The sequence below is a fragment of the Oncorhynchus clarkii genome, chromosome 9 (assembly GCF_045791955.1).
Source record: "Oncorhynchus clarkii lewisi isolate Uvic-CL-2024 chromosome 9, UVic_Ocla_1.0, whole genome shotgun sequence".
Lineage (NCBI taxonomy): Eukaryota > Metazoa > Chordata > Actinopteri > Salmoniformes > Salmonidae > Oncorhynchus > Oncorhynchus clarkii.
In genome coordinates this window covers 29414304-29427344 of record NC_092155.1, presented here as the reverse complement: position 1 = coordinate 29427344, position 13041 = coordinate 29414304, and the positions used below count along the sequence as shown (strand labels likewise).

General features: G+C 44.0%; 1 protein-coding gene across 1 annotated transcript; it reads left to right on the top strand.

Annotated features, from left to right (window-relative positions):
• Positions 1-5370: 5370 nt before the first annotated feature.
• On the top strand, positions 5371-12204 carry LOC139417200 (rRNA N(6)-adenosine-methyltransferase ZCCHC4-like). Its single transcript, XM_071166448.1, has 12 exons — positions 5371-5557; positions 5778-5896; positions 7261-7343; positions 7683-7961; positions 8189-8269; positions 10288-10360; positions 10451-10702; positions 10825-10946; positions 11209-11284; positions 11419-11470; positions 11592-11742; positions 11967-12204. Exons 1-12 carry the CDS (start codon positions 5470-5472, stop codon positions 12040-12042), a joined length of 1452 nt encoding a protein of 483 aa, XP_071022549.1. The 5' UTR covers positions 5371-5469; the 3' UTR covers positions 12043-12204.
• Positions 12205-13041: the final 837 nt, after the last annotated feature.

The window sequence follows — 13041 nt, the reverse complement described above, 5'->3', positions numbered from 1 at the left end:
TATGCGACACAGTAATTGTTTTACTCCCTTTCCGACAGCACGGGTTGGGTGTGGGCGTACGGTCGCGCTTGACGCTTGCGTCGCTGCTTCAGCAGGAGCATCACTCGAACCAGGCGATCAATAGCGCCTCAACAGCTCCACTGGGCTCCCCACGAACAAGGGCGTCTGGGAAATTGCGTTTATACCAATAGAAACCAGATTTCAAGTGACTTCGATTTCCGAGTGGTACCACCGCGACGCAGTGTAAACAAAACGTGTTGGAATGCACTGTGCGATAGAGTAGAGGCACTGCAACAACGGCGGTGTATATTCTTCCCGAAGTGGATCTTTTATCAGTCGTAGAAAAAGGGAGACAAAACGGTCATTTATCAGCCAATGTTTTGGACACAATGCTGTAGCCTGGAGTGATGTCTAGTTCTTCAGAGAAAAGTACATTCTCCTAATATTATTGTTGGCCTTTCTTAGGCCTATCTATAGGCATATTATGTTAGGCCTATTATATTAGCATATAGACATTTTACAAAGGCCTACATCACTTTTCATTTCCAACATTCAAGTAATTGAAATGCACAAAATCCATGACTGATAATCAATACAATTATTCATTGAGTTATTATACACAATAATTGGAATTCATTATAACCTCATAAACAACCATTTTTCATTTGAAATCTATCAGAAATCAATACATTTTAAAACACTGTGTATAGAGTACAATACTGAACAGTACAGTAGGCCTGCAGTAGCCTAAAGTGTTATTCAAAGTCTAAGGATTTTTACTTTCCTATGCTTCTTGTATGGCCTGATGGGCAAAGAGCAGGCTTTACTGCAATGCTGCTATGCCGTTTCGTCCAGATGAAAACAAGCACAATATACAATGTTGCAACTAAGTTAACATTTTTAGATGAAACATTGGTTACATTGTTCATCATAACCTCATAAAACTAGTAGATAAGATAATTAGTAAAAATCCAAATAACTTCACAGATCCTCATTGTAAAGGGTTTAAACACTGTTTCCCATGCTTGTTCAATGAACCATGAAAAATGAATGAACATGCACCTGTGGAACGGTTGTTAAGACACTAACAGCTTACAGACGGTATGCAATTAAGGTCACAGTTATGAAAACTTAGGACACTAAAAGAGGCCTTTCTACTGACTCTGAAAACACCAAAAGAAAGATTCCCAGGGTCCCTGCTCATCTGCGTGAATGTGCCTTAGGCATGCTGCAAGGAGGCATGAGGACTGCAGATGTGGCCAGGGCCATAAATTGCAATGTCTGTACTGTGAGACGCCTAAGACCGTGCTACAGGGAAACAGGACAGACCACGCGTAACAACACCTGCACAGGATCGGTACGTCCAAAAATCACACCTGTGGGACAGGTACAGGATGGCAACAACAACTACCCGAGTTACACCAGGAATGCACAATCCCTACATCAGTGCTCAGACTGTCCGCAATAGGCTGAGAAAGGACTGAACTGATGGCTTGTAGGCCTGTTGTAAGGCAGGTCCTCACCAGACATCACAGGCAACAATGTCGCCTATGGGCACAAACCCACCGTCGCTGGACCAGACAGGACTGGCAAAAAGTGCTCTTCACTGACGAGTCGCGGTTTTGTCTCACCAGGGGTCTGATTTGTGTTTATCGTCGAAGGAATGAGCATTACACCGAGGCCTGTATTCTGGAGCGGGATCGTTTTGGAGGTGGAGGGTCCATCATGGTCTGGGGTGGTGTGTCACAGCATCATCGGACTGGGGTTGTTGTCATTGCAGGCAATCTCAACGCTGTGCGTTACAGGGAAGACATCCTCCTCCCTCATATGGTACCCTTCCTGCAGGCTCATCCTGGCATGACCCTCCAGCATGACAATGCCACCAGCCATACTGCTCTTTCTGTGCGTGAGTAACACCTCACAGCAAGAACTGACAAATCTGGTGCAGTCCACGAGGAGGAGCTGCACTGCAGTACTTAATGCAGCTGGTGGCCACACCAGATACTGACTGTTACTTTTGATTTTGACCCCCCCCCCCCCCCCCCTTTCTTCAGGTACACATTATTAAATTTCTGTTAGTCACATGTCTGTGGAACTTGTTCAGTTTATGTCTCAGTTGTTGAATCTTGTTGTGTTCATACAAATATTTACACATGTCAAGTTTGCTGAAAATAAACAGAATGAGAGGACATTTCTTTTTTTTGCTGAATTTATTTCTACTTTAGGGTGGCAACAATGTAACGCGATATGGAGGTCGGTGACTAGCGAAGACGGTGGACGGTGGTTGGAAGAGCGCGCTTGTTTGAAATGGAAAAGCGTTGTGGTAGCTTTCGATTAAAAAGTGCATCAAGACGAAGCAACTGCTTTATAAGTGAGAGGCACTGTCGAGCGTTGCATCCAGAGGGGATCGTGCTGATTGTACGGAGATTGTGACAGGCGGTTAAATGGAATCCCTTGAGAAGGCAAGAACAAGAGGTATGTCAGGAGAAATGCAGTATTATCATAAGGAGACGTATACCTGGAATACGGAGGAGGAATGGAAAAGGAGAGGCAGAGGAGGTCTAAGAGAGAGATGGAGGAAGAGGGTGAGCTTGAGTCGGTTAAAAATGGCGGGGAAAAGGAAGATGGGTTGTTAAAGAAGAATGGTAGAAAGTGTAAGCCGAGTGAGGTGACGACAGGAGGAGAAATGGAAGCGAATGAGGTTGACGTATTTGAGGTGGTAGGCATGGTGAAGTTCTCAGAGCCTGAGGCTTGCACAGAGGGTCAGGATAAAGATGAGTCTGTGACAATAGAATGATGTTTTTGGAAAAAGTGGACCCTTGCCTTTTGGCTGATCCATTTGTGGTTTCAGGGTGGGTGAAAACAGAGTGGACGCTGTGGAATCAGTGAGGGTAACCAGAAGTGGTCTCGTGATAATTGTATGTGTTTCTGCTGGTCAGAGGGAGAAGGTGCTCCGCGTTAAACGAATGGGGGGCAAGAAATGTGAATTGTTTTGCTTTCAAGAAAAGGGTGCCATTGAAAAGCGTGAATACTGGGGGTAGCAGTAAATGTAAAAGTTGACCAACTGAAGGGTTGGTCATTCCCGGTGTTTGTGATGCTCGTCGTGACAGGGTAGCATGAGTGGTGAAACAGAAGAGTCATTGTCTGTTCTTTTGAGTTTTGATGTTGAATCTTTGCCCAACAAAGTGATGTTAGGATATATAAGTTATCCCCCATAAATACCTTTCTCCCTTCCCTCTCTCTTGACTCTACAAAGGGACTCTTGAATAGCCTTTGTTATAAACAGAGATTCTGGGAACATCAGAAGTTGGGGGGAAATTAACCATATTTTGGTAATCCAAACAGTTGAACATATGCGTTGGTACTTAATGAATATGATGTCAGTTCGGTTGTCATCTGAGACATTCTCATCAATGATAGGATGACATAAACGGTACAGTGGAAAGTCTATACATTATAGTTATCAGATTCACATGGAATTTTTTTGCTTCTAAAGTGTGAGAATTGGGTTTTCATGAGTGAATTAGGCCCGACTCAGTGGCCCGCCCACGTGAAGAGACATTGGTTATAAACTATGAAACACGCCCTCCTCTCCCTTCCTATATAAAGCCTTGACCACAATATAACTTTCTGTTCCGGGTACATTAGGATGACCATCCGATGTCAGAACGGTTCAGATAATAACTACAGAACTAAGCCAACCTCAGCGTGAGCTTTGGTTGCGAATGGTATGAACTTTGAACTCTTATTCACTACAGAAGTGATACCTCCTAGCCGTTGAGTTAGCAACAGCAGCTGCAATTGGGTTTTCCCAAATAAAATTTGATTTGATTTGCAAATGTGGGCTAGGAGATGACACAACGTTACTACAACGTATCCAATTTACCACCAGAAACATTATTCCGAGGACAGGAAGATCTCTGTTGGACAACACGACCAGCATCTACGACCAACCTACCGAAGCGCAGCTCAGAGTAAATATTTATTGCATTTTCCTTTTCCAAATGGGCAGTAATTTAGAATGCATAAGATTCTGTATTTACGATAGAGTGGCTGTCTACGGCCCGATAGAAACATCGCTTCTCCCTTTGTTCTTCAGTCTTCCCGCTCTTTCACTCAAACCCAGCCCCCTTTTCTTTGGGTAACCAACTGTCATATCTGTTCCGTCCGCTAGGGACGTTTTCCTTTATGACATAATTTGTAATCAATGTATGGTTCATTCTGTGTATATGTAATTCTGTGTGATTAGTTAGGTATTTAGTAAATACATAATTAAACCCAATTTTGTATTGCTGATTCAAATTGTTATCCAGGGTTCGTGAAGATAACCAAGAATTGACAACTTTCAGATGAGACTGAAATAAGGTGACGATTAATATTGACTGCTATTGATATAAAATATTACTAGGTCTTTAAGAGTTTATTCGGATGATAACAGCTCTATAAGTATTATTTCGTGGTGCCCCGACTTTCTAGTTAATTACATTTACCTGATTAGCTCAATCAGGTAATATTAATTACAGAGAAATTATTTTATAGAATGTCATATCACTTAATCCGGCATAGCCAAAGACACGACACTGTACTAGCTCTTTGTGCCGAATACATTACATTGTTACAGGTGTCAAGCTTATGGGCAGCAGTGTGTAGGAGGGAGGTTCCTAGGTGTGAGAAGTGTGCAGAAGGGCATGAGACAAAATAATGTGTATCATTAGGGAAAGTAGTGGTATGTGTTAATTATAGGGGTGCCCATGGGCTGGAGATCAGAAATGTCCCGTGCGTGAGAGACAGGTTGAGGTATCCAGGGTCAGAGTAGTGCAGAAGTTGTCATATGCTGAGGCGGTGAAGAAAGTAGAGGAAGATGGGTCAAGGGGAGGGATCCTGAGAGGAGTGGTGTGCGCAGTATATCTGTACCAGTACAGAGGGATACGCCAACAAGTGATATATGTTTCAGTAAGATTGGATTTTTAGCATTTATAGCATTGGTTATCAACTGTACTGCAGGAATGTCATGTAAATAGCAGAAAATAGAGGTTGTGGTGGCAGTTGCAGAGAGGTATTTCGGTGTGCGACACTTGACATCAGAAGAGTTACAGGGTGTGTTAAGTGGTGGTGTCCCATCCTTTCAGGTTGTTGGTCTAAGGTAAGACTAAATAGATTTAAATAGTGGAGTAGGGGTTGTGATTTTTTGTATTTTTTTTGTGATTGTCGTGTTAGGTAGTAGGGTATTTGTTTATTGATACTATAAGGGAGTATTACTCCAGTCTAGTAGGTGGCGGTAATGCTACATTTTTTTGGATACCAACCGCCGTAAAACCTCCTCGAAGAAGAAAAAAACTACGTAACGTGGTATGGAGGGGCGTTGCCTTGAGTGACGTCGATTATTCGCGACTGACAGCATGGCAGGAGAGACATGCGTATAATATTTTGATCAAGCAAATATATTTGGTTACGCTACTTTTTACGAACATGCAACTAAAAGAATCAGATGAAGACGGCTTTGGAATAGAGATCGTCCTTCAACAGGGAGACAGAAAAGCACCATCCTGTGTGCATGGTAAGTACCCAAATGTCTGAATGATTGCAAAGTTAGCTAGCTAGCTAGCGTCTACTTAGCTAGGTTTGGGAAAAGGGCCATATGAATCTACGTTAGATACTATCTAGCTAACTACAGTCCAAAGCTAGCTATATAAGTTGTGTTTTACCATTGACATCTGAAAAAGGAATTCTTCGGTGAAGTATGCATACTGTAATACAGATGTTCTTGCCCCATTCAGGTCCAACTTTGTTGTTTGAGAAGGTCTGCAAAGGAGAGGAGAAAGGCCGGAGGTTTTATGCCTGCTCAGCGTGCAGAGACCGAAAAGAATGCAATTTCTTTCAGTGGGAAGATGATAAGGTAACCGAGTTAACTAGCTAGCTTTTTAAAATGTTATTTACTGGCAAATATAGTTGGCTTACACATACACTGCATTCGGAAAGTATTCAGACACAAAGTTAAGTATTTTTATTTTAACAAATGTATTACATTTAAAACGGAAACCTCTCATTTACATAAGTATTCAGACCTTTTGCTATGAGACTCGAAATTGAGCTCGGGTGCATCCGTTTTCCAGTGATCATCCTTGATGTTTCTACAACTTGTTTGGAGTCTACCTGTGTTAAATCCAATTGATTGGATATTATTTGGAAAGAAAGCTACCGGTCTTTATAAGGTCCCACTGTTGACAGTGCATGTCAGAGCAAAAACCAAGCCATGAGGTCGTAGGGATCAGACAGGATTGTGTCGAGGCAAATTGTCTATATATATTGACAATTTTGCAAATGTGTGTGTATATATATATAAATATATATACATACATACACACATTTGCAAAATTGTCTATATATATATATATATATATATATATATATATATTACATTACATTACATTTGCAAAATTGTCAATCTGTTTTTGCTTTGTGACTATGAGCTATTGTGTGTTGATTGATTGGGGAGGACAATTGAATACATTTTAGAATAGGGCTGTAATGTAACAAAACGTGGAAAGTCGGGGAGGTCTGAATACTTTCCGAATGCACTGTATATGTAGTGGCTTAGCTACCTCGTCAAAAGTTCCTGGTGGCCACTCTGGCACAGGTGGGATTGGAAATATTCAGAGACTGCAGCAAAACAAACCACTTTCCAGCATCGATCTTTAGTTCAGTCGACTCTTCTGGCCATTTTATTAGCACCAAATGTAGCAAGAATTCCATAGTCAGATGTCATTACAGTAGATGCATGTCATAGTTTGACGGTGTAAATGGTAAACTGACACAGTCCTTTTTAAAAATGTAAACGTTATATTTTTTGACTATATGCTCTAAACCTGTTCGGTGACCCCTGACCCAACATATGGTACAAATTTATGTAGAATATACAAAGACAGACAAACAACACTATACAATCACATATGTAGGCCAAAATGGCTCCTACAATAGCCTACAAGTGCATTTTTTTATGGTACCTTAATTGATTCCTTTAACTTATTGGAAGTCCTCGGTTGAGTTCTTCACCGACGACATTGCAGACACATGCCAGATATTACAAAGCCTAAAACCTGCTAACCACGTGTGCCATCTGATGCCCAACTGCACAGTCGGTGGTGTGGCATGCAACCGTTGGTTGACCGCAATGCAATACCTGTGCGTCTGGTCGTGCAGATGGCTAGCTACACTCTCCTATTTTTCACCAAGTGTGTGACTTGAGCGTCTGTGTTGTAGGTGTCTGAGGCCAGGCTTTTGGCCAGAGAGGAGGAGAACCGGTCAAAGATGCCTCCTTTTACCCATCAGGAGTACTGCTCCAGGTAAATGGCCTACACTTGACCTGTAAGGGGACTCTATCCACGGACCCATTCCATTCCACGTTAGAATGGAACAGAATAGGTGTGTGGATAGCAGCTCCATTGTAAGTACCTGTTTTTTAAATTAAGATGCCAGAAAGATCATTGAGATCTCTTGAGATGCGTCTCGTTTTCACGTGAAATTTAAAACAAATACTTAGTAACAAGAATAAGATGGCAACTACTGTCTAATAATTACATTAACAGCATTAAAAGTTGTTGTACAACTACTAATAGATCAGCAACTAATAAAAAAATACTGCTACAACTACTATTAAAATGTTTTTCTTCTTTCCAATCCAGGTTCAGAAAGTTCCTTGCCCTCCCCCTAGGAAGGAGGTTCTGCCAGGACTGTCAGCTCCTCCTCCTACCAGGGGAATGGGAAATCCACGCTTCTCACAAGATGTCGCAGGCTGATGACATCACAGAGGCCCGGCTGAGCAGGCCCAGTCTAATGCTCAAACCGCTGGAGAACAAGAAGAGTAACGCCCAGTACCTGTTTGCCGACCGCAGCTGTCACTTCCTGTTGGATACTCTGGCCAAACTGGGCTACAGGAAGGTGCTCTGTGTCGGAACACCCAGGTGAGGGGTTTGATTTAATTTAGACTGTTTGCCTGTCGCTTTGATTAAACGGGGATTGTGTTAATTCTATTTTTTTTGCCCGTTTGGTTCACACGGTACCTCCCCGTTTCACTCCATTCCAGAGTGTTTTCTTGAACATGGCCTGTTTATTTTAGATTAGATTCAAGTGCTTTGTTATGCTCAGGGTTTTATGTATGATTGATTGTTTAATTCACTGTTTCTTCCAGACTCCATGAGCTGATCAAGCTAAGAAATCAGGAGGGCAAGAGTGACCCCATGAAGAGTCTGCTACTGGACATTGACTTCAGGTCAGTTTTATTTTATTGGATCACACAATGCATATATATTATTTTACAGCGATGAGCAATTGCTATGAGTGACCAAAACAGGCATTGAAAGAATTTAGAGCTGAGCACACATTTTAAATGGTACATGAATGCGCTTATTGCTTTTTGAGTGACGCTTATTAACGTTTATGGATTGCGATGGGAGTGTTGACGTCCCGTATCTCCATATGACTAGCCCACGCCTGTCCCTCCGGTGGCCTTAGGAAGCGGAACACAGGGTAGAGGGGCTCCGTGAACTGATGATTTACCCTGTCAAACACGGGCATCGGGGCTGCAGAAGACTCCTGCAGCGCCTTCATCGTATCGGCGTCCTAAAATGCCAGGTTGCCCTTCTCGTAGTTGGCCCACCCTACCTGGCACAGCTCGCCCGCTGGTGGAGCACGCCACGCGGGCCTGTCGTTTTGCCAGGCGGAGAGACGCCCATCCCGAAGCGCCACGAGTTCCTGTTCCGCCCCTGCCGTTCTGCTTGGTACCTTTGTCCCGCCCCTTTCTGTCCGGGCAGCTGTAGGCCACGCCCACAGCCCAGGCGGAGCAGCCGCGGACGTTGGCCCGTTGTCGCGGCAGCAGAGTCGAGTGCGTAGCAGGCGTGGTCGAACTGGAGGGGATTCTCTGGAGAGGACGGGGTGGGCCAGAGAAGCACATGCCTCGTCCCTCTCCTGTAACTGTCATTGGCTATGGCAGGTCTGCCTATGAATGGTCACAGGGGGGGAACCCGAGACGATGAGGGGATTCGATGGATCTGTCCTGGGCGCCCTGGTAGGCGTGTTTTGCACCGGGTGACCTCCCGGGCGTGAGTCAGGTGCCCCAGTCAAAGTCATTTAAGCATGTGGAGTAATGAGTAGGGTTCTGTTTTCACGTGATAAAGTGATAAAGCATTTATATCTGCCCTCCCAATGAAAACTAGTTTGAGAATGTAGAAGTTAGATTTTTATGGGAAAGAGACGTTGTATGTTTCCGGATGAAGCACCGTGCTACCTTGTTGACAACCTAACCGAGCAGCGCAGATTACTGTTTTGATTTGAGACGGGTGCTCCTCTCTCGTCTCTTTTCCTGTAGTACTTCTTGATATTCTACAGGGGGAGCCATGGCACCACTCTGGGCTGAGAGAGAAAAATCTGGACCAGGGGACACCACCCAGTCTCTGACCATCGGTTATTGGGTGGTTCTTTGCCGTGGCTTAGAAAAGACGTACACACTTGTCAGTTAGTGATCACATGCATTGAAGACGCGCCCGCAAAATCTATTCGCTACCGTTGTGCACCGACGATCCCCCTTCATTCAATATGTGCTTGTGTCTTAAATCCAAATCATTTCTAACAATGTGTTGGCAGTGTGATTTGTATTATGAAGGTGAACTAGTGCCTCTGGCTTTAGGAGGCTGGTATCTGCGTTCTCCAGGTTTTCATTATCATCAAAAAATACAGGTCATTCTACAAAATCGTAAAACAACTAGCAGGATAGCAGAACTGTTTTTTTGCATAATTTAGCTGCTCTTGAATGAATGCTTTCTTGACTCGGCGTTCACAAATGAGTGGTGTCATTTATTAGTATATAGGCCTATCGTGCAGCGTTCTGTGCCCTATATTCCCCCCCCCCCCCCCCCCCCCAAAAAAAAAAATAGACGTTGGCATAATCATAATGTGCAGTATGTTTCCGAGATGCTCACTCTCTTCCTGTTTCTGATCCGTTCTGTTAGTCTGCAAGGAATGTGTCCGGTTGAACAAGGGAAAGGGCGCGTTGACAAGCTAAAGTGTGTGTGTGTGCTGCTGTTAAGTGCCCTTCAGTGATTATCTTGCTGAGATTGTAAAGTTATATTTACACCCATACACTTCTGTTGACTTTCTCTGACCTACAGGAGGAGGCTACCTACAGTAGTGGTCCCACCTTGAACCAATGTCACACAACCATTGACTTGCTATAGGTGTCACAATAAAACATTGTAAAGCAAATGTAACCTGTAATGTTTTTGTGTCTTCCAGATATGCCCAGTTTTATGGCACGGATGAGTTCTGCCACTACAACATGTTCAATCATCACTTTTTTGGAGGAGAGGTAAAAGTTTCAACCGTATGTTTGTCTTAGAGCCTTTGGATAAATCCATAAAAATAAAACAAGTTTTGAAATCCATGTTTTTTTACACAGGCGGCAAGTGGGGTCCTCCGAGCCTTCCTCGGCGAGGAAGATGGGGAGAAGGTGATCATGGTGTCCGACCCTCCGTTCGGGGGCCTGGTGAAGCCTCTGGCCCACAGTTTCTCTCAGATCTCAGAGACCTGGCGGAAACTGCAGACCTCCGAGGGCGGTGTTGTGGAGATGCCCATAGTGTGGATCTTCCCTTACTTCTTTGAGCCACGCATCCTTGAGTGTTTCCCCTCTTTCACCATGCTAGATTACCAGGTTACCCACCTTTTTATTTTTTATAGACGTCAGATGCATTCACAAATGTACCTATTTGCATGACTAGAGAATACTGATGGGTCATAACATACATTTATGTGGTGCTTTCCTCAAACTCCTAGGTGGACTATGACAACCATCCCCTCTACAAACATGGGAAAACGGGTAGAAAACAGTCCCCAGTCCGCCTGTTCACCAACCTGGCACCACGAGACGTCGTCCTCCCTAGGGAGGAGGGTTACAGGTACAGTGTATACACACACACACCAACCTGACCTCGCGAGACGTCGTCCTCCCTAATATACAACCCACCTCTCCCTATCGCACGCGAGCCAAAAAATATTATTATTACAGTAAGATGCTATCCTAAATGGAAGATGGAAAATATTAGTTAACAGCTCATTGGTCAGATGAGAGATTTAATTGGAGTGGGAAAGTATTGGAGGAATTCTTCAGAGGCACGATTATGTTAGATTCATCCGTCTGTCTCTTCGCTTCTCTTTTAGATTCTGCAAAGTCTGTGCGAGATATGTGTGGTCTGGGAACAAGCATTGTACTAAATGCAACCTGTGCCCTTCAAAGGTATGCATTTCCCTGTCGCAGGCCGGGAAAAGTAAGGTTGCACAGTTTTAACTTGATGAAATGGTTAGCTCTCAGGTGTCACTTTTCACAACCGATCAGGCTTTTCGTCATTTTTGTCTCCTTTATTCTTCCAGGACGGGAGAGTGTGGAAGCATTGCTCAGAGTGTCAGAAGTGCGTGAAGCCATGTGAGTATCCCATAGACTGTCATTTTAACAGGCGCTCTTATCCAGAGTGACTTACAGTTGTTCATATTTTGGTTGGAGTGATGGTCTGATTGGTACCTCTGCCCTCTCATCACCTCCCCAGCCTGGCGCCACTGCCAATCCTGTGCCCGCTGTGCCCTCCCAGACCACCCCTGTGGGAATAGCCCAGGTCTGGAAGGCTGTTTCAACTGTGGCAGCCTGAAGCACAAGCGCAGAGCCTGCCCCCTCAAAGACAAACGGAGGACCGATAACAAGTGAGTTTGACTACCCGTGTCATATACCCAGACACAACCCTTAAACGCACAGAGACGAGCACAGGGCTGACACAACTTGTTTCCCAAGACACTTATCTGTAGTGCCTGTGCTACCCATATCGACACAGTGTTGATGCAGTCTAAACGACTAGTGTTCGTACGGATTGTTTGCTTGCCTGACGTGTGAGTGTGTCAACTCTCTCTCTCTCTCTGTGTGTGTGTAGATCCAAGGCCATGAATTCCAAGAGGACGTCTGGGGCCCAGCGCAGAGCCAACAAGTTGAAGAAGACGACAGAATAAGTCCCATGATCCCACTCTCATAATCAGACAGCAAGGGTGTGTAGCAGATGTGAAGTTGCTATTGAGAGCTAGTCGTCTTTCATGTGTGGTTTCTGTACTGTAGACAGTCTTTTTTTTTTTAATTGTACGTGATGTTTTTGCATAATAAAAGCATCGAATCTAGATGGAGTCGCATGTTATTTCACAGAATTCTCGATTTCCTGGTTTATGCGACTGTCTAATTCCGCCATAGTGCTCGTATGAACATGTCTATACGATGAACAAAATACGTAGTTGAATGCTCTGTGCACGTTTACTAGTCTTGAGATGATTGCTGGACGTTTCCGCAAGTAGGTATCTGCCATTGTGTCAATATAACTGACTGGATTTATGTGTGAAACTAGAACGGTGCCTTTAGGACATCTTATGTCACAAAATAGGTGAAGGACATGACCTTTTTTTAGTTCTGTGCTCCAGATGGAGGGATAAAAACGGCTGCCCCGCGGGCAGACGATACGGACGTTAGGAGAAGGGATTCCTTTATCTGTTCCATGCGGCTCTGGACTAAGACATTTTACATTTTTAAAGATTCATGTCCTTCCAAGAAAAAGGAACGCAGGCAATAAACAGACGATGGAGGCGCTTTCAGAGCCCTCCGGAATAGTTGTGGGATCTCGGTGCATTTAGAGTGTTTGGTTACTGAATAACAGTGTAGAAGATGAGATGTGAATGCTGCCTTGGAACAAAAGCTACTGCAGAGATTTCATTCAAGGCCAATTGGTGACAAGATGCATTGGAATTAGAAATGCACATTCGTATGAACTGGAGTGACGCATAAATAGATTTTCATTGTGTTCCTTTGTAAAGCCACATGGGGGCAGAATGACTTCCTGTAGTGGTCATGGACACCATCCACCCTGTGGATTTTCAGTTTATTTACTTCCACCACAGGAGGTTGCCGGCACCTTTAATTGGGGAGAACGGGCTCGTGTTAATCACTGGAGTGGAATGGTATCATTT

Excerpts from the sequence above, each read along its gene's own strand:
- LOC139417200 (XM_071166448.1), top strand. The coding sequence starts at position 5,470 with ATGCAACTAAAAGAATCAGATGAAGACGGCTTTGGAATAGAGATCGTC. Across the intron at positions 5,897-7,260 it reads TTCAGTGGGAAGATGATAAG|GTGTCTGAGGCCAGGCTTTT; the intron begins GTAACCGAGTTA and ends TCTGTGTTGTAG. Across the intron at positions 11,285-11,418 it reads GCAACCTGTGCCCTTCAAAG|GACGGGAGAGTGTGGAAGCA; the intron begins GTATGCATTTCC and ends TTATTCTTCCAG.